This window comes from Eleutherodactylus coqui, chromosome 1 (genome assembly GCF_035609145.1).
Source record: "Eleutherodactylus coqui strain aEleCoq1 chromosome 1, aEleCoq1.hap1, whole genome shotgun sequence".
Taxonomy (NCBI): domain Eukaryota; kingdom Metazoa; phylum Chordata; class Amphibia; order Anura; family Eleutherodactylidae; genus Eleutherodactylus; species Eleutherodactylus coqui.
In genome coordinates this window covers 434,881,323-434,902,966 of record NC_089837.1, presented here as the reverse complement: position 1 = coordinate 434,902,966, position 21,644 = coordinate 434,881,323, and the positions used below count along the sequence as shown (strand labels likewise).

The 21,644-nt window shown below is 43.3% G+C and overlaps 1 protein-coding gene across 1 annotated transcript in view; it reads right to left on the bottom strand.

Annotated features, from left to right (window-relative positions):
- The window catches only part of RNF17 (ring finger protein 17), a 188,042-nt gene that overhangs the window by 158,425 nt on the left and 7,973 nt on the right, over window positions 1-21,644 (bottom strand). The window contains exons 3-8 of the mRNA XM_066582149.1: window positions 20,776-20,858; window positions 19,757-19,818; window positions 17,402-17,457; window positions 16,975-17,052; window positions 13,418-13,518; window positions 5,435-5,606 (exon numbers count right to left, since the gene is read on the bottom strand). Of these exons, the coding sequence (XP_066438246.1) occupies window positions 5,435-5,606; window positions 13,418-13,518; window positions 16,975-17,052; window positions 17,402-17,457; window positions 19,757-19,818; window positions 20,776-20,858 (552 nt within the window). The remainder of the gene's footprint in view (window positions 1-5,434; window positions 5,607-13,417; window positions 13,519-16,974; window positions 17,053-17,401; window positions 17,458-19,756; window positions 19,819-20,775; window positions 20,859-21,644) is intronic.

The following is a 21,644-nucleotide window of genomic DNA, read 5'->3' as shown; positions in this document are numbered from 1 at the left end:
TTACTCCAGATGGTCCTTAGTCCGGAAGAATTCTATCTAGGTTATTAGTATAAGTAACTAGGACAGAGACCGGAGTAAGACCCAAGCAACTAAGGTTAGAGAGCACTGATCAATGATTATAGTAGGTGCCCAAGAAAAATTGGTTCGATTCAAACCGGGTATAAGCCCTCATACCTAGAGGGAAGAAGGAAGATACCAAATTGGATATTAAACGTAGCGCATCGATCAATAATAGAGATGGGCTCTCACAGAAAGAATTAATCCGGGCCCTGGTGCATAAATCAGGGGACCCAGCTATGATGACAAATCAGATGTGTGTCAAAGAGAAATCAATAATTTGTATTAAATTCCCATAAGGTATTGGTTCAACGCGTTTCTGTCATTTTTTGACTCATCAGGAACCTTAATTTACCCAAAACTGTGTCATCTGATAAATGTGCAACAGTCAAATATGCTCATAATACCCTTGATGCTAAATAGATGCTGTTTAGTGTCCTAATGTAGGGAGCCCTGACATCATACGATGAAGGCGCATAGAACTATGGTACTCGCCTATTGACTCAGGTTAATGGCCCTGAACTCCACTAGTACTCTACTAACCAGGGTCGGTACAGGACTATAAACTAGACCCTAAAGACGTAACACCCTGAACCAGGCATCTACGCAAGCAGCGCCGATGATAGCTGAGCTGCTAATGCTAGAAATTGCCCAGTTACCAAAAATCGGGAAAAATAAAAGTTATGGCTGTCAGAAGATGGCAGCAGAAAATTTTAAGAATAAAGTAATCATGTCATTTTTGTTAAAAATAAGACGCACCTGAAGATGGCGGAATTTTGTTGTTTTTTTTTTCATTTCACTCCAGTAAGAATTTTTTTAGTACATTATATGGTACATTAAATAGTGCCATTGAAAAACACAACTCTTCCCGCAGAATACAAGGCCTTGGACATCTACGTTGATGATTAAATAGTTATGATTATTTTTTCAGACTTTTCATCCAAAGACTATTGTTGCTCGTGAAAGAATAGTAGTCGTGAAAGAAACCCTTTAAGTAAAAGTTCAGACACCTAATACATCCACTGAAGCATTTTCCTTCAGACGCCCAAAGCGTTCCCCCGAAGGTCTTCCCCTCTCATAAAGAGTTCAAGGACATTTTAGCCAGAGAATGCAACCCTTTTCGATAAACGCTTTACCAGACCAAATCGTTGGGACATTAAATATACCTTTCTGGAAAACGTAGTAAAAAAATAGTAGTCTTCACCAGCAGTGGATCCTCCAGTGTCCCATTTAGCGAAACACGCCACCCTTCTTAAAGGGGTTGTCCCGCGGCCAAAACGAAAAATTTTTCACACCCCAGTCCCCCATGTTAAGCAAGCATCACAAACTACCCATGTAAATCGTTTTTTTAGAGCGTTTCTACTCACCATGAAGCTGCTTCATGAAGTTATAAAAATCTTCTTCCAAGATAGCCGCCGTCATTTCCCAAGGTGCACCGCTGGTCTTCTCCCATGGTGCACCGCAAGTCTTCTCTCATGGTGCACCGTGGATGTTCTTCTCCAGTCTGAGCTCCACTGCCAATTACAGCCACCTCATTGGCTGATCGGCACCGGCGTGACGGGGGTGGAGCTACGCAATGACGTTGAGAAGGGGGAGGAGCCAGAACGCAGCTCGTGAGCCCGGACCCTCCAGAAGAGGATTCTTCTCTGCGCAAGCGCGACTGTTGCGGCGACCAGAGGAGAAGTTTGATCGTCGCCATGGAGACGGGGACGCCAGCACCGGAGGGGGTAAGTGTATAACTTCTGTATGGCCAATATTTAATGCACGATGTACATTACAAAGTGCATTAATATGGCCATATAGAAGTGCATAACTGCACTTGCTTCTGCGGGACAACCCCTTTAAGACAGATTCGTCATCCTTTCAGGACACACGACAAGAAAAACAAAAAGGGTCACTAGCCAAAACTTCCTTCAAGACAGTGGGCTTGGCACGCCAGCACATTTTCGCATCCAACTGGGTCAGTAAGGCCACTACTGAATGGACTAGACAATTTTGCTGCAGCAAGCTTTCCAGCTCTACTCCAAAAGCATCAGCAAACATTGTGTGTCAGATGGGCCAAGCAGAAAAATTTCTCTGTGAAGCCCCCCTAGATGCAGCCAGACTCTGACTCTGACTCAGCAGCTTCAATAGCCACACACTGGACTCTGTGGCTCAAATCCTGGGCCACAGATGCTGCCTTTAAGAGGTCCTTAACAGGTCTTCCTTTTATTGAATTCCTTTTTGCACCAGGCTGGATGAGATCATCTCTGAAGCTACTGGTGGTAAGAGCTCTTACCTACCACAGAACAAAGCCAGCCACCGTGCGAGATCTGCGACTATGTTGCGCTCCTTTTGCCAATCCAGCCCCCAGACATTAAATAAGATGACCTTACAGAAACAAAAACTAAAGCCTTCCTTTAAACTGTCCTCCTGGCCAGAGCCCTAAAAGTCCTATTCTGCCAAATCCTCCGCATGAAGGAAAGCCCATAACTAGACCATCCAGAGTGGTTGGTGGTCATGGCAACTAGGCCATCCAAAAATGGCAACTAGACTATCCAAACTGCGTTGGTGGTCATGGCAAAAACTGCAAGATCCTGACATGGGCCAAAGATCATTTTCCAGCGCTCTCTGCAGTCCATATACCAGGGTTGGACAACTGGATACCCGATTTTCTGAGCAGGGAGATATTCGACCCAGGAGAATGAAAGTTACATCCTGATGTGTTCCAAACAATTTGTCGAAAATGGGGTCACTAGGCCGTTGATCTGCTGGCATTCAGAATTAAATAGCAAGCACCCAACCTTTGTGTCCAGGTCTCAGAACCCCCAGACTCAAGCAGTTGATGCACTCATAATTCCCTGGACAGACTTAGAATTTGCTTGTTTTCCCTCCCTTCCCACGACTTCTCAAGAAGATCAAGTTGGAAGGCCTCTTAATGATTCTCAACGCTTCAGGATAGACTTGAGGTGCTGTGCATAGTATGTGATCTAGTCTACCTGCTTGTCGACACTGTGTGGCGCCTTCCTCTTAGGGATGATCTTCTCTAACAGGGACCCCTCTTCCATCCAAGTTTGTCCCTGCTTCGTTTAATGGCGTGATAGTTGAAGCTGCGGCCATAAAAAGATCGCAAATTTGCAAAAAACCCATCATTTGGACTATGATGAAGCCTAAAAAAAAAAACTCTCCGCTTTTCGGGTTTACCATTATGTCTGGAAAACTTTTTTCCTCTGGAGCTAACAATGCAACTTTCAGCTTATGCAATTCTCTCTTTCCTGCCTCCTGTCATTCCTCCAGGAAGGTCCAGACATGGGTTTGGGCCTCAGTTCCCTGAATGGTCAGATCTCATCGCTGTTCATACTTTTCCAACGCTCATGACTTCAAAGTCGGCATCTGTACCTTTCTACAGGGGGTTGCTCATGCCACATATCAATCTGGTACTGGACACACTGCAGTCTCTTCCCTTCAAGCCGTTGTGCAACATCCCAGTTCTTTTGTCCTGAGAAGTAGCCTTTTTGGTGGAGGCCACCTCCATCCACCAGGTTTCTGGGCTTGCAACCTTGTAGGCTAAACTTCTATTCATCATCTTCCATCAAGTCAACGTGGTCCTGCGTCCCATGGCTTCCTGCCTAAGGTAGTGTTAGCCTTCCACATCAATGAAGACATTGTCTCGCTTTTGTTCTGTCCCTCCGCCGCTCATCCGAGGGAACGCACTCTCCACAAATTGGATTTAGTTCGAGCCTTGTGGATTTACCTCTCTCACGTGTCCACTTTCAGGTGCTGTGACCCTAGAAAGCCCGAGACGTGGCCCTGCAGCTCCCAAAACTGTCACATTCCATTGCATTAGTTGAGAGGTGGCATACCGTGTCAAGTACAGTGAGCCTTCCCTACTGTGTTACCGATTCTACTTGGGCGGTGGACGCCTCCTGGGCAGTATGCAACAATGCTTCTGCTCTTTAATATGTAAGGCCACCATGTGTGCCTCTCTACAGACTTTTTCAAAGATCTACCAGGTGTACATGATGCTTCTCCTGGCCGTCTATAAAACCCTCCGAACGTTACCTGACCACATGTGTCCTTATCTACTTTTCCACACCTCTGTGGAATTGCCCTGGAACATCTCGTGGTCTTCAGCTGTGTCCTTTAATGAAAAGGGCAAGAAAACAAGATTTTACACTTACCGTAAAATCACTTTCTCGCCACATTCATTGGGGGACACGGCCCCCACCCAGTTCTATCCTAAGCACTCTTAGATATCTCCTTGTTGGAGCATTATACCCATCTACCTAGAGTTGCACATGGTTCTGCAAGGTGTTACGGTTTTGAAGTTTTAACACTGACTTTCACCTTCTATCACACTGCTTGCATACAAACTGATTAGCTTAATGCCTACAGGAAAGGTATAGCTGGTAGGAGGATGTGACACTTTTGTTTTGTGTCCACCTCCAAGTGGCAGTAGCTATACCCACAATCTTCAACTGTACCCCCAATGAATGCGACGAGAATGATTTTACAGCAAATACAGAAAACGCATTATTTGGAAAACAGTTCATTTTGACATAGCTGCATTCAAAGGCCCATTACACTTATTTTCCATGGACTGAGCTGTGCAAAACCTTATTTTTTGCATGGCGAGCTTTAGTTTTTATTGGTATCATTTTCAAGTACATATGACTTTTTTTTTTTTTAAACGCTTTGGTATTTTTGGAAGGCAAAATGAGAAGAGGAAAAATGCTAATTTTTGCTGTTCTCTTAATTGGGTTTGCTGTGCAGGATACAAAAGTATGTTCAATTTACTGTACGGGTTGCTACAGATGCAGTGATACCAAACCTGTACTGTTTTATTCAATTTTTCTTTTTGGGGAAAACTGGACATTCCGTTTAATGTAAATGACTGTCTGCTTTCTGTGATTGGAGGTGGGCGGAGAACGCTCCCCAGCCTACTGCACCTCCATGCCGGCAACACTGTGAGCGATGACAGCAATACTCAATCCTGTGTAACAGCACAGGTGCAAGCATCACTGGTACGAGTGTCAGGCATAGTTTGCCTGACAGCTCATACTATCTAAAAGGACCATAGGTTAGTAAGAACAAGGCTATGTTAATGCTGCTGTTTAGAAATCTCTTCAAAGCCTTCATCTGCAGTTCCAGGACATCCGGCAGCATGAATGATGGGTGACTTATACATCTCACCTCCGTTTCCCTTGATATGCCTGAAGTGATGACCAGTAGATAGGTTGGTTAATAAAAAAGCATATTGACAGACAAGTAGAAAAGATATTAGAGTTTTCCAGCTATTTCAAATTCTCCAACTGTAGGCGTCTTTGCATTTAAGAGCTAAAAGATGTAAAATTGTATATCAGTAAAAACAGACATTTCTGTCTAAAACCATACATACTTGATTTAGATCACAGTACACTGTCACTAATGGTGACTGCTTCAGTCCTTTAGCAAATGCAACTCTAGTCTCCAAACACTGAATCTGCTTTTCTATGTTCTTAAGAGCATCTTGAAGCTCCACTTCAAATACTTGAGAAACGGCTCTTAAATCATTAAGTAGTTCTGATTTCCTAAGGAAAAAAAAAAGAAGAACCATTTCAACTGAATTCACCTAGTAAATAATGCTGCTTCTACTACTAAAGGAGTTGTCCAGTATAAAAAAAAAAAAAAAAGTCAACTGGGCTGAGCTGCAATACCAGAAACAGTCCATGAACAAGAGTGCCGCATTTTACAGGAGTTTCAAAATACAGCATACAGCGGACTGTTTGATTGTTCCTGGACAAACGCTTAAATAGGTTGTCTAGGGTTTCTTCCAAACACAGCGTCACCCTTGTCCATAGGTTGTGTCTGGCATTGTAGCTCAGATCCCATTCACTTCAATGAAGTGTTGTGTTAGAAAAATATGGCTACTTTCTCCTAAAACCAAACAATCCCTTTAAAAGGGATTTTCTGGTTTTATAGAAATATGGATAAGGCTACATGGTGACACGTTGTGCGACTGAAACACCTGTGTTACTTGTCTGCAACTTGTGTCGCTCAACTGTTCCAAGGCTACCACTTGCTAAACTGTAAAGAAAACTTTTCAGCAATGATTTCATTATCATCACAGACATGAGATCAAAATACAACACCTACACACACAATGAAAGATAACTCCAACACACATAAATGAATGGCCACTTTATTAATGACATCATCTAGTAGAACTCTGGCCTTCAGAGCCGCACCAATTTGTTGTGGTGTCCACCCAGAGGTGTCAGTGGACCCAGGGTGAACCATTAAAACTTTCCCTACACCATCACTCCTCCTTCACCAGGCTGAACTGTTGTCACCTGACAGGAAGGGTTCATAGTTTCATGTTGCTTGCGCCAAATTGTGACACCCCCACCCTCATTATCACGGTGCAACAGAAACGTGGATTCATCTGACTAGCCAATGTTTTTCCACTGCTTAGTGATCCTATTTTTTAACTCTTTTGCCCACTGAAGTCTTGTATGTTTCTCTTAGACCGCAATGGCGCTAGAATTGGTCATCTGCTGCCTATGTTAAGGAACAACAGGTTGTGCGCTCAGAGACATTAGTTAGAGCATGAATGTTGTATTCAGTTGCAATTTCCTTCACTGTGCTCCACCTGTTCATCAGCACGATTCTGGACATCCTATTTTGACTCCTCTCAAGTTGTTTACATCCACAAGATTGCCTTTAACTGAAAAGTGTCATGGAAAAACAAATATTCTCTGTATACTCTACACACCTTTGGATGCAAAAAAACAAAAGTCTGTCAGTTTTTAAAATCCTGGCACCAGGTACCCTAGCACTACCTACAGACCAGATCACTCAATTTAAAAATTCTTATGCGGAGTCACAATTAAACTAATAAGACTGTTGTCCCCATAATCATGTGCAGAATTTAGTGGTTTTTTTCTAGAATTTAAAAAAAATAAAAAATATAACACTTAGAAAATAGCATCAGAAAGAGTGTTGCTGTATCTGCATTTAATCAGCAAAAATAATGGTGATGCAATGCATTTAACCCCTTAACGACTGCCCCATCGGGAAACTACGTCCTCAGAAAGTGGGCTTTAATCCTAGAGGACGTAGTTTTATGCATCCTCTTAGGATTAATGCCCACCTGCCTGAGGACGTGACAGCTCCATGCTGTTGGTGCCCGCAGGTAGCCGACAGCATGGAGCTGTCATCCCAGGATGCCGGCAGTCCCCCCGCGGCATTGCGATCGGCGCTATCCAATGGATAGCGCCGATCGCAAAAAAGTAAATAAAAATGTGTAAAAAAGTAAAGATTCAGCTGCTCTGATGGATCGGATCCATCAGAGCAGCTGAAAATACTCACGCGGCTTGTCCCCGGTGTCCCCCGGAGATCGGGTCCTCCCGGACCCGCCGGCGGTCTTCTGCGCATGCGCGGGAGCCCCCGGCAAATTTGAAATCTCCTGGCTCCCAGCTCCTGAAGGTAGCCGGGAACCAGGAGGTGTTACCGGGGACCGCTGTGAGCGGTCCCCGGGCACGCGGATAGCACATTGGATAGCGGCGATCGCGAAAAAGTTTTTAAAAAGTTTAAAAAAAAAGTCAGTTTCACCTCCCCTCATGGATCGGATCCATGAGGGGAGGTGAAAATACTCACCTAAGTCCTCCCCGATGTCCCGGGACCCGAATCCCCGTCTGCGCATGCGCGCCCGATGATTGACATCGGGCTCGTTCCCAGACTGGCTCAAGCCCCGGGAAATTTAAAATCCCTCTGCTCTTGGCTGCCATGTGTAGCCCGGAGCAGAGAGATTATACCGGGGACATGATCACTGTTATCCAATGGATAGCAGTTATCATGTAAAGTAAATAAAGTGTAAAAAGTGAAAAAAAAAAAAAAAAAAAGTTTAAAAAAAACTTTAAAAAGCTTGCGTTTCATCTCCTCCCACGGATCATATCCGTGAGGTAGGATATGATATGATGTACCTAAGGCCCGCGGATTTATCCGCGGACCTTACCCCAGCTTCTGCGCACGCGCCCGTCGCCAAAATGGCGGACGCATGCGCAAAAGCCGTGGATTGCCAGGATAATTTAAAATCTCCCTGCTCCTGGCTACAAAACTTAGCCGAGAGCCTGGAGATTTCACGGGGGGCCGCGGTGAGCGGTTCCTCGTCACGTGTTCGCCGTTATCCAATGGATAATGGCAATCACGTAAAAGTAAAAAAAAGGTGAAGCTTCATCTCCCCTCACCGATGCGATCAGTGAGAGGAGATAAAACTTTTTACCGGAGGCCTCCGTATTTGCACCCTGACGCGATCTTCTCCCATGAACTTTCCCGGATCCTGCGCATGCGACCGCCGGCAAAACACCGGACACATGCGCAGAAGTCGGGGAGCCCAGGAAATTTAAAATCTCCGTACTCCCAGCGACCAACAGTCGCCGAGAGCCTGGAGCAGTGACGGGTGGCCTCGTTGAGCGGTCCCCGATCACGTGATAAAAAGGTAGCGATCTACCTTAGGCCGGTCTCACATGACCGGATAGGAATTACGGATTCCGCATGCGTCTGATCCGCGGTAATACGCAGATGAAGCGCATTGGATTACACAATTATGCTCACATTAGCGGGTCGGAATTGTGTAATCCACTCACAGAAAAGAGAACGCAGCAGGTTGTATTTTACCGCGGCTATCCGCAACATAGAGCCCATTGTGCTCCATGGTCATGGATATACCCGCTGCCCATACGCAACTACATTGTAAATGGGCTGCGGGTACCCGCGTCATCGCTAAGCAACGGTGCGGGAAATACAAACAAAAAAAAAGTACTGCGAATGACCGCCTGTGTGAGTAGCCAGTTATGCGCAGTACATTACGCGGCCGTACGCAGGGTCACAGACGGGCTCACAGATGGGATCCGCTGCGGGCCTGCGGAAGCGGATTCCACCTACGGCTGCGTGAGCCCGGCGTTATTCAGACCGCTACCTGTAATACGCAATTTAGAAGAAGCCCCGGGAACGCTCGCCTTCATGCAGTTCCAGGAGCACCTTGTTGAGCGTCTTCTGTGCGAGACCGCCGCACCTCATCAAGCTTACGGAGCCTCACAAAGCGCCACTTTTTACACCCCATACCCACCACTGAGGTAAAAAAATATCCCCCAAAAAGCATGAGGAGAGGGGAGGAGATACCTGGTTTTATTGCCCCATGTACCCATCCCAACCAGCCTCCGTAATTACCCCTGTCTTATCTAAGATTTGGGGAATGGCGAAAATGGCGCGGAGTGTGTGTGGGGGTGGGGAGATTTTTAGGGAGTCAATTTTTATTCCGTACAAATGAACAATGGGGCCTTGGATTTATTCAGTTGTGCCCTGCAATCCAACGGGTGTTCCCTCCATTATGGGCCTAACCATGTGTCCTATAAGTAGATTAGGGCCACAATGGGTATGTTTTTGAACACGGGACAAACGGTGGGGTCCATTTTAGGGTGAAAGTCTTCATTCCTATGTACACTGTACAAAAAAAACTGTTTTTAAATTGACAAAATTGCCAAAAAAATGAAAATCGTAATTTTTTCCTTCTGCTTTGCTTAGATTTATTCAAATACTGTGGGGTCAAAATACGCAGTACACCCCTAGATGAATTTGTTAAGGGGTCTAGTTTTTAAAATGGGGTCATTTGAGGGGGTTCTTTATCGTTTTGGACGCTCAATGGCTCTACAAGTGGGCAATGGGGCCTGGAATTTATTCCGTTGTACCCTGAAATCCAACAGGTGCTCCTTCCATTATAGGCCTAGCCATGTGTCCTTTAAGTAGATTAGGGCCACAAGGAGTATGTATCTGAACACAGGAGAAACAGGGGTATCCATTTTGGGGTGAAAGTCTTCATTCCTATCTACATTGTACAAAAAAAACTGTTTTTAAATTGACACAACTGCCAAAAAAATGAAAATTGCAATTTTTTTCCTACTGCTTTGCTTAGATTTATTCAAAAATTGTAGGGTAAAAATACACAGTACACCCCTAGATGAATTCGTTAGGGGGTCTACTTTTCAAAATGGGGTCATTTTTGGGGGTTCTCTGTCGTTTTGGCCGCTCAAGGGCTCTACAAGTGGGCAATGGGGCCTAAATCACTTTCATGCTAAATTTCTGTTCTGAAAGCCACCAACTACTCCTTTCATTTTGGGCCCCGTTGTGCATCCACACATAAGATTAGGGCCACAATGGGTATGTCTCTGAACACGGGACAAACAGGGGTATCCATTTTGGGGTGCAAGTCTTCATTCATGTGTGTGCTGTACAAAAAAAAGCAGTTTTTAAAACGACCGAATTGCCAAAAAAACGAAAATCACATTTTTTTCCTTTTGCTTTGCTCTTATTCATTCAAAAACTGTGGGGTCAAAATGGGCAGTACACCCCTAGATAAAATTGTTAAGGGGTCTAGTTTTCAAAATGGGGTCACTTATGGGGGTTCTCTTTGGTTTTGGCCCCTCAAGAGCTCTACAAAAGTGCTATGGGCCTAAAACGCCTTCAAGCAAAATTAATGTTCTGAAAGACACCGATTCCTCCTTTCATTTTGGGTCACGTTGTGCATCCAGACATAAGATTAGGGCCACAGTGGGTATGTTTCTGAACACGGGAGAAACGGGGGTATCCATTTTGGGGTGTAAATCCTCATTTTCATGGGCACTTTAGGAAAAAAATATGTCTTTAAAATGACATTTGCAAAAATATGAAATTTTATTTTTTCTCCTCTAAATTGAACTAATTCCTGAAAAAAACTGGTAGGGTCAAAATACTCATGACACCCCTCAGTGAATACATTAAGGGGTGTAGTTTTTAAAATGGGGTCATTTGGGGGGGTATCTATTATTCTGACACTCATGAGCCTTTGCAAACTTGGCTTGGTGCAGGAAAACAAAGTGTTCCTCAAAATGCTGAAAAGTAATATGTTAAATTTGTACGTCCTATAAATGGTTAAAAAAATAAATAAAAAAAACAAAAAACAAAAAAAAAAACACAAAAGTTTTTCAAGTGTGCATTCAGAATAAAGTAAACGGATGGAAATATATATCTTATCAAAAATTTGTACAGTATGTTTGGACATATTTGAGATATTACAGTTGAAAGTGTGAAAAAAATGACAATTTTTTCTAAATTGTTCCAATATTGGTACTTTTAATAAATATATACAAATTATATCGGTCTCTTTTTACAACCAAAATGAAGAACAACATGTGGGGAAAAAACAATGTCAGAATCACTTGGATATGTAAAGCCTTTACGGAGTTATGTTACGTTGGACACGTCAGATTTCCAAAATTTGGCTCCGTCACTAAGGCGCACACAGGCTTCGTCACTAAGGGGTTAAAGGGGTTTTATGATATACTTGAATATTGGTCGCAGTTGAGGGGATGACACATACATAAAAGAAAAAAAACAAAAACAGAAACCTCTACGCTTACCCACTGCACTCTAGTCTTTTGTTGACAAGCGCTGCAGCAGTCAACATGGCTTGTTTAGCCTAAGATTGCTTCAGTCAATAGATGGTCGGTCAAGGACGTCATTAGTAACGTCAAGTAAACCTGGCTTGGGGCTTAGAAGACTACAGGACAGGTTTACAGGACATCAGTGTCTTCACGCCCAGTGGACATATTTTAACCACACATGGGGACAACAGTAGGTCTTATATACTGTGCAATGCATGTACCCTGCATATGAATGGAGGAATCATGGGTTAATGCCCATGGTGATCTTCAAGTAATACAGAATGAAATTGTCCTATAAACATCTTTGTGACACCTCTTGGTATGCTAGTTGTAATTGATCCAGCTACAGTGAGTGATCTGGGCAGCAGGACTCTTCTAGTGTGACTTTTGACATAAGGGAAGCGATATAGGCATATGGACATCTACGACACCTGTGCGTTTGCATGGGCTATGTAACCCTGTGGGCTGCATTCAGCCGCAGTTGGAACTCAACATTGAAGCATTGTTGGACGTGAGATCCCACAGGATTTTTTGCCGCGGTCTCGCGCAGATGCGAGTAGCCGACACGAGACAAGTCCTGTGAGATTTTAGTCATAGTCCCGCTCATGCGCAGTGTGGATGCAGTGACGCATGCACACTATTCTCATGGGGACACCACTGCCATGGAGCAGGAGAAGGTGCGGTGGAGTGATTGGAGCGCCGATTATGTACGCCTTGGTGTTTCTATGCAGGTAATAATTGATTGCATCTGTGGTGGAGGTGTAACACTCTGTGATTGGTGTATGGATATAGGGTTATACTATATATTGTTCAACCATATGCATGTAGAGTGAGCTTGAGAAAGGCCTTAAGGCCGAAACGTTGCTGCCATCTCTGTATGATGGGAGAATAAAACTATAATTTTACTGCATCCCTACATGCTGCCGGTCCAATATTTCAGGGCTTCTTGCCCAGTGAAGTCACCTATGAGATTCCATGGCGGTCTGCTGCCATGGGTATTTTGATAACTGGGAATGCCATTCCTTCATGCATATCATGTGCATTTCCTGACAGTCACAGGACAGATTTACATGTCCCATCCAATGGCATATACACTTGTCAAAAAAATAGAAAAATCAAGTACCTAGAAATTGTTATTTTGCTGCATCACTCAGACAGATATGCAAATAATTAGAGCTATAGTGTGATTAGATGAACGGTCTTGCCACCTGAGGCCCTAAAAGTAGTTCCACTCTTGGCCTATAAAAAAAGTTTTCAGGGACTACTTGTGTGGTGACATCTGTTCCCACTTGTGTAGAGCTTGTTGACTGCTAGACCCCTCTGTGATGCAGAGAAGAGATTTCGCCCAGTTAAACTGGAATGTGAGAAGCTGGATGGACGTAGCAACGAAGTACCCGCCACCTGGGCCGTTCTGACGAGACGGTTAAGAAGTGTTGGGTGAGTGAATGCACACAAAGTGACTGTCTCAGGTTGCTCTCGACAGACAGCCAGTAGAGAAGATAGTCTGCTTGTCCAACAAGCATGAACTGCAACTGTTTTGTAGTCCATCTTCCAGAGACAGGTAGCACCATCGTTACAGACTCGGAACTATTTCTAGGTGCTTGGCTGAAGGACAATATGATGGATCCATCCCCACCATCATTTTCTTCGATCTGTTCTCTTTAACTAAGCACAACAACCAAAGTGGGGTGACAGAGATAACGTCATTGTGAATATGGCCATACCTTTCAATCTTTGCTTCTTAAAATGATTGACAAGTACTGAAGTGGGGGATTTCCAGAGTAGCGGTGTCTGTTATTGCAGCCCTGCTGATATTCCACTTATTGCAGAGGTACAGGAATTTGGTCATCCGCTAATTCCGAAGCACGCCGATTGTCATTATTTAATTGATTACCCAACTGAAATGATTCAACAATACTCACCTTTTCTTAAGAGCAGACATAAGTTTCAAAAATGAGTCATAAATTGATTTAGATAAGCGCCTTTCCAGCCCTTTCTTTCTAGTATCCAGTACTTTCAAAGTCTAAACTCAAAGAAAGGAACAAATGAAACAGTAAACAGTTTACAGTCAAAAGTACAGCAATATTTTTCTCAGTTTTGTTTTTGGCATAAACACATCAAAAGATAATCAATGAGAACAATAAGAAGTCATCTTCACACTGGAAGATGTCGGGGAACACTAAACATTCAAAATGAACAAACATTTTACAATTTCCAGCAATTCCTTCCTCAGTCACCTCTTTCTTTGATTCTATTATGCAACTAACATAATTCACAGAAAAATCCCTATGGAAGAATAACCTAAAATAATAGTTTTATTGATAAATAATTAAAACCATGGGGTGTAAAGAGACAAACACATATACACCTAGATTCTATGGTAAAAAAGAAGCCATAGTGCAGGTGTATATGTGTTTGTCCCTTTACACCCCATGGTTTTAATTATTTATCAATAAAACGGGTATTTTAGGTTATTCTTCCGTAGGGGTTTTCTGTGAATTATAATTTAGCGATTTCCTATGCCTCTTTGCCTTTGTGAAACATTTTGCAACTAAAGCTGACAAATATATAATGAAAATCTACTCCATGACTTATGTTCTCTGCAGGATTTCTGCAGCAATTGCTACTTTAAGATACATACAGAAAATCACGCAGACTGAAACTATCTGAGCAAAAGGGTCATTCCGTGTCAGTTCAACCAACGCTCCCGGTCGACCATCTCAGATTTCAATGAAACTTTGCACAAAGATAGACCCTGACCCTAAACTAAGATAGCCAGAATATTAGGCTTCAAAGTGCTTTGGTTCACGAGCTACAGGTCTTAATCTAGGGGGTTGTCATGTGATTACAGCGCGCAACCTGAAAAAAGTGGCGATTTCAATCCATTGCCAAGCCAGTTCCAATGACTCTAGAGCAATGAAACTTCACACACTAGGAGAACTTTTGGTGCTGAATCCAGCTAAGCTACTCAGACTGCCACTCTTATCATCATTCTGCCATCATTGCATGTCAAAGTAGCTGAAAAATTCTATCGCGCAAAATAAAACTCATATTTTAAGCAGTAATAACTCATAATCAATGCAATCCAACTCAGCTATGAATTTATCAATGTGTACTCCATAGAAATGTTTCTCATTATTCACATTATGGACCCAAAAGGATGCATAGCTCTTAAGATACAATGAGTCAAAAATGGCAAAAAACAGTTTTATGCAAATTTTCCCTTTTTCAAAGGCGAAAATCGGAATGTACTCCATTTTTTTTTTTCTTTTTTTTTGCTCTACAAGATTCGATGTTTTTCATTTTGTTCCCAGACCTTCTAGATGGGAAGATATCAATGCCTGTGAAGGTCCTATGCACTCGTGGAGGTCAAATGATAAAATAAGTGTAAGTTTTGCATGGATGTATAATTAGTTTAGAAATCATGCACAAGAGAGGTGGAGGAGTACGGGCGGACACGCCCACGCCGCCGCACACCAGCCATTCCACGTCGCCGGGAGAGCCCCGACGTCAGGGCTCCAGGACGCCGGAGCCGATGTGGCGCGCGCTGACCGCGGGACCCTGCGCTGCCCTGCATGGTAACATTTACATGTTTAAAGGGGTTGTCCCGCGCCGAAACGGGGTTTTTTTTTTTTTCAACAGCCCCCCCGTTCGGCGCGAGACAACCCCGATGCAGGGACCTAAAAAAAAATCCGCACAGCGCTTACCTGAATCCCCGCGCTCCGCTGACTTCTTACTTACCGGTTGAAGATGGGCGCCGGGATCTTCTCCCTCCGTGGACCGCAGCTCTTCTGTGCGGTCCATTGCCGATTCCAGCCTCCTGATTGGCTGGAATCGGCACGTGACGGGGCGGAGCTACCAGGAGCCGCTCTCCGGGACGAGCGGCCCCATTGAGAAAAGCAGAAGACCTGGACTGCGCAAGCGCGTCTAATCTGGAGATTAGACGCCAAAAAATTAGACGGCACCATGGAGACGAGGACGCCAGCAACGGAACAGGTAAGTGAATAACTTTTTATAACTTCTGTATGGCTCATAATTAATGCATAATGTACATTACAAAGTGCATTAATATGGCCATACAGAAGTGTATAACCCCACTTGCTTTCGCGGGACAACCCCTTTAATGAGTAAAATATTTATTCTGCTTGATTCGAATTCTTTAGGTACTAGCATTTTACAGAGGCAAATGTTGAAATGTTTATCCTTGTCTAATATGTTTGTTTTTTAAGGAAATTATACTAGAATTTTATGTGCGATGGATGATTCTAGGTAGGAAAAAAGATCAGTGAACAAGTCAAGCAAAGGGTTGAGGCATTCTATGAAGATGATGAATTTTCAAGGCTATGCCCAGGCAAAAAAGATTTTGTTTCTTTTAGAATCAATGGAGAAAAAGTTCATAAACAGAAAAGACTGCTGCTTTGCAATCTGAGTGAGTTGTTTGCTGCTTATCGTCTGAAGAATGGATTGGAAATTGGATTCTCTAAATTTTGTGAGCTGCGTCCTAAATGGTGCATGACAGTTGGAGCTGCTGGAAGTCATTCAGTCTGTGTATGCACAATGCATCAGATTATTATTTGACAAACTTCAGCTCTGCTTTCTTCCTTCTCTTCATTGTCATCCTTGCTGGTTCCAACCATGCTTCTTTCTTGCAAACTAGAATCATCCATCGCACATAAAATTCTAGTATAATTTCCTTAAAAAAAAAAAAACATATTAGACAATGGATAAACATTTCAACATTTGCCTCTGTAAAATGCTAGTACCTAAAGAATTCGAATCAAGCAGAATAAATATTTTACTCATTAAACATGTAAATGTTACCATGCAGGGCAGCACAGGATCCCGCGGTCAGCGTGCGTCTCAAGTTGAACTTTGCTACATCTGTACATAGGAACTAGTACCTGCACCTCGTGTCACACTTAGTTCTTCAGAAATTCTTAGCTCTTGAGAGCACTGCCCTCACTCATGTAGTTCCTTAGTTTCATACTATATGTAATGTCTGATTTTGTCTGTACATGTTCTCTCTGGCTTGTAAAGTGCTGAGCTATATTAAGAGAATCATCATACACTTGGTAATATGCATGTACACTGGACAGCTAATAGACAGAACTTTGAATGAAATAAACCTGACAGAGCAAATTTATTAAATTGTTGTAAGGTACGTAAAGTAAAGTCCCCTGGTGCAAGCACCAAGTCATGATTGACTCCTAGGGCAACGTCACATTGTGGCGTTTGCTTGGCAGACTTATTTTGCAGGGCAGTTTGCCACTGCCTTCCCCAGTCATCTTTATCTCCTAGCAAGCTGGGTACTCATTTTACCGACCTCGGAAGGATGGAAGGCTGAGTCAACCTTGAGCCGGTTACCTGAACCGTGCAGTGATTGAACCCGCAAGCTTCAGGTCATAAGGTCATCCTAATGATAGTTCATCAGTAGTATTTCCCTGAAAGACTTCTTTAAGCAATTTACATCACCGTGTACCTGTAAAGTTGAATTGAGATGATGAAGCGTGTTGTTTGCAATGATTAATGCTTCATCAATGTTGAGATAAAGATTATCCTGAAACATAAAAACAAAAAAGGAGGAAATTTATGAATGACTAAAGTGGTGTATGAAAGTTGCTAAATTTGGCACAAGAATTGTGCGCACAAAAATTCGCTGACTTTTTGCTGCAAAAAAAACAAAACAACAACAACAAAACTATACAGGCTGTATTTAAATTTTAAGGCCTCTGAAAAAAAGAGAAGATATGGCAGGATACCTACAAATGTTGAATTAGTACTCCTTTTTATAACAAAAGAGGTAAGGAGAAAGACAAGACACATGCATATATGAAGTGTGAGAGAAAAACCGTGTGACAAAATAATATTTAAATATGCATTTCCGTATCTGCTTAAATTACAGTTACCTTGGAATCACCAGACATAAGATTTTCCGCATCCATCACACGTATGCCATTATTCTCTGTAAGAGGAAGAAAATCATTTTCTAATAGAAGCAGGTATCAGAATGGCACGAACAAGATTATCTGTAAAGCAAGGGCTACATGGCAACTATGGTCGTGCTAAGTTTATGGGGTATTCCGGTGACCGGACGCTTCTTGGGGTACCAATGCCCCCCTATTTCACAGCTTATGTCACAGTTTCCCATTTCTGTGGTGAATGAAGCCGCTAGCAGCGGCTCCTTTCCTTTTAATAATACGGCCAGATAAGAGTGCTGTGCTCGGCTATGTGTCTGCCCGAAAGAAACTAATAGAGCGGGCCAATAGTTGAGCACAGCACTTTGCTATCTGCCTGCGCTACAGCACTTATTAAATACATTTTCTTAAAGAGGTTATACCAGATTAGACTTTCATCACCTATCCATAACATAAGCGATAAGTATGATTAGTGTTGATCTCCCCACTGAGACCCCCAACAATCTCAAGAATGGGGATACCGAGTCTCCCTCTTCTCGTCACTGAAGGCATACTGCAACCCCAAAGTGAAGAGACAACCGAAAAAGGCAGCGGTCGCACATGCACAGGGCTGTTCCATTCATTTCAAATGGGGTTGACAGAAATAGCCGAGTACAAGCGCTGAAGAGGAATTCAGTGGCACTGCACATGTGCAGCCACTGTTCCATTCAATCTCTTCCCAACTCCAGAGTGGCGAGGCGGAAGAGGGTTGGGTGGTGCAGTGAGGAGAAAGGGCAGACATGGAATCACTGTTCCTGAGATCAATGGCGTTCTCAGCGGCGAGAACCCTTCCAATCAGGCTTTTAGTTTCAATAAGGTTTTACTGAATATTAGCACAAAATTAAGTGGCATTTAAAAGTCTTAATTTCCCATGCAGTGGGCTAAATATTGCAAGTTTTGAAAACTATAAACTTCAATATAACACTTCATTCCAATAGCAAAATGAGTAAGACGGAAGGGGGTAACAAAGAACACACAACTGGGGGTCATCAAGAATCAACATCTGTTCTCCATAGTTTTCGTAGTTGGGAGTCATAGCCAGTTAATGGTGGGCAGGTTAGGTCGTTAAGATATTAGAGTATAGCCCGGGGCTTGCAGGTGATCAATCCAGGGTTGACAAACATTTGTGAAGTTGGCCAGAGAATCTGTTCTAATTGCATGAATTCTTTCATACAGCATAACCAAAGATATCCTATTAATGACTTCTGAGAAAGAAAGATTTGTGGATTTTCATCTTGAGGCAATGTGGATTCTTGTGGCCATACAAATATACTGTATGTGTTTATGGACTCTAAATCTAATACGTATGTGGTGGGCGATCTAGTAGGAAGACTGAAACAGACTTTGGTATTGGACCTACGACTTCAAATCAGATTTTTATTACCCATCCTATGGATTGGTGATAGAAGTCTACTTTGACTCTCGAACAACGATTGGGGCATTTAAATGCCACTGTAAAAAATACATGTGACTTTTTGATCAGTTTTTTTTTCCACTGTGTCAGATAATGGACAGATTTTTTACCCGTATAGTACTGGTTATTATTAGAGATGAGCGAATATACTCGTTTCGAGTAATTACTCGATCGAGCACCGCGATTTTCAAGTACTTCTGTACTCGGGTGAAAAGATTCGGGGGGAGGCGTGGCGGAGCGGGGGGTAGCAGCGGGGAACAGGGAGGAGCCCTCTCTCTCTCCCCCCCACTTCCCGCTGCAACCCCTTAATCACCCACAGCACCCCCCGAATCTTTTCGCCCGAGTACGGAAGTACTTGAAAATCGCGGCGCTCTGGCGAAAAAGGGGTGTGGACGAGTAGGTTCGCTCATCTCTAGTTATTATAATACAGTGATACCCAGTGGGGTTTTTTTTCTTTTTTTTTGTGGGCTAAACCGGTGAGATAGCATACTACACTTTATATTGTAGTGCAGTATGCTTTTGAAGGCTCTATTAGACGCTATAGATTTAGAGACTGTGATCAGGCCTCTGGTTGCCATAGCGACCCACTGGCACTCCGCAGTCACAGCATGGGGTGCTGATGGGTGATCGGGAGAGCCTCCTTCCCCTGTCAATCACAGGCCGAGGCTGCTAGAAACTGCAGCATGTAAGGGGTTAAACCACCGGGACCCTAATATTTCCTGCTCCCGGCTGTTAGAACAGGAGCCCCCACTCTTCCTGACAGTATTTTTATGGCAGCCTAGCGGAGGCCCCTTAGTGTCTGCAATAAAAATGCATATGGCTGGTCAATAAAAACGTTAAAGAACTGAATTCATTAACACTGTATGGCCTTAACACATTAATTCAAGACATACCATTTACCACTTGTTTCATCTTTGATCCACTGTCTTCATCAACTACCATACTTGAGTCTACACTGTAAAGTAAGGGAATGGTATTAGGCAAAATCTTCAACAATACAGCAAACTGTGCAATCTCTTATACAAGTGTATTCTCACAGTTGGCAGACTTTCTGCAGGAGTAATTCCACAATTAATGTGCACCTAATGGACAGATTTGGACATAGGTTTTGGTGCAGATTTCACCCTCTCGTTTGAAGGAATAAAATTTGCAAGTTAGAATCCGCAACATAAGTTGGCATGCTGCAGATCTAACAATTTAAAATCTATAGAGCGAGCAGGTCAATTTATACTGCAGATTTTCTCTAAAAAATCCCATCCAGAAATACCTGTACTGTAAATGCTGCAGATTTTCAGCAGACAATTCTGTTGTGGAACCTCGAGCCTCACAGTCCTGAGATCCTTGCATAACAAAGAGAGCTTGTGGCAGCATATAGGTGCAAAAATCTTGAAAACTTTATTCCTCCATGTCAAATAAATGTTACGTTTCGACCACAAAAATCGGTCTTTATCAAGCATATTTTATCCTTGATGAAGACCAATTTTATGGTCGAAACGTAACATTTATTTGCTAACTAATAGAAATGAATGTGAATTTCGGAAACTGCGTAGCACTGAAAGTTATGCCATTTCCCTAACATTTAAGATGAGGGAACATAGCTCACTGTGACATGTTGCCTCTGCAACTCCCATTCACTTCTAACAAAGTTGCTGAAACAATATAAAATCACCAGTCTAATTCAGGCAATTAAGATGAGCTTGGGCAGGAACACTTTTCAAGATAGGTGCAGGCTTCCACTTATCAGACTTTTATTGAATATCCTGATGATATGCCATAAATGTCTGAGATGCTAATACCCTTTTGGAATCGCCTTCTATGATGTGGATATGTCCTAAAAGGGGTGTGAAGTTTTTAGTTATTTTTTGGTCATCTGCTTTCTTCATAAATGCACTTTACATAAGTAAATACTTACTTTGCAGACAAGTGTAGAGGAATTGTACTTTGGCTGGGGAGGTCATCAAAACAGCTGATGTCAGTATCTTCCGATTCACATCCCTAGCAGGACAGAATATTATGAAACAAGAATAAAAATGTGTATTTTCTGGTTATTATTTCTGGAAAACTTCTAAAAAAAAAAAAAAAAAAAAAGAAATTTAGACATAGATCCAGTCCAATGTCGGGCCTGCCCCGACATCATCATTTCCCTCCACAGCTCCGATGTCGGGGCAGGCCCGACACTGCAGTGCAGGAGTGGATCTGCACCCGATCATCAGACACATCGGGTGCAGATACACTCCTGCACTGGTCCTCATCGAGGACCCCCGAGGAGAAGGCAGAAAGGGTTTTTAACCCTTTCTGCCTTCTCCTTTACACATTACATAGCGCTCAATTAGCGCTATGCAATGCATAGATTCCGGCCGGCGATCATGTGACCGCCGGTGTTACCTGGCCCCCGGCGGTCACATGAACGCCGAGTCGGGAGCCTGCACTGTGGGAGGACCTGCTTACCTGACCGGCGTCTTGCGCATTCTCCTTCTGTCTCCCGGGCCGGCGATCATGTGACCGCCAGGTGCCACCTGACCCCAGCGGTCACATGATCGCCGAGCCAGGAGGCAGAAGGAGAATGCGGAAGACGCCGGACAGGTAAGCAGGTCCCTCCCTGCACCCTCCTGAACTCTGTCAGTTCAGGAGGGTGCAGGGAAAATGTATTTTTTCTCACCCATTCTCCCCAGCTCCAATTTATTTGGAGCTGGGGAGAATGGGTGAGAAAAAATAAATGGATTGGAAAGGGTTAAAAGAAAACTTTCACATACACACAGCACCATAAACTAAGTTATGTTA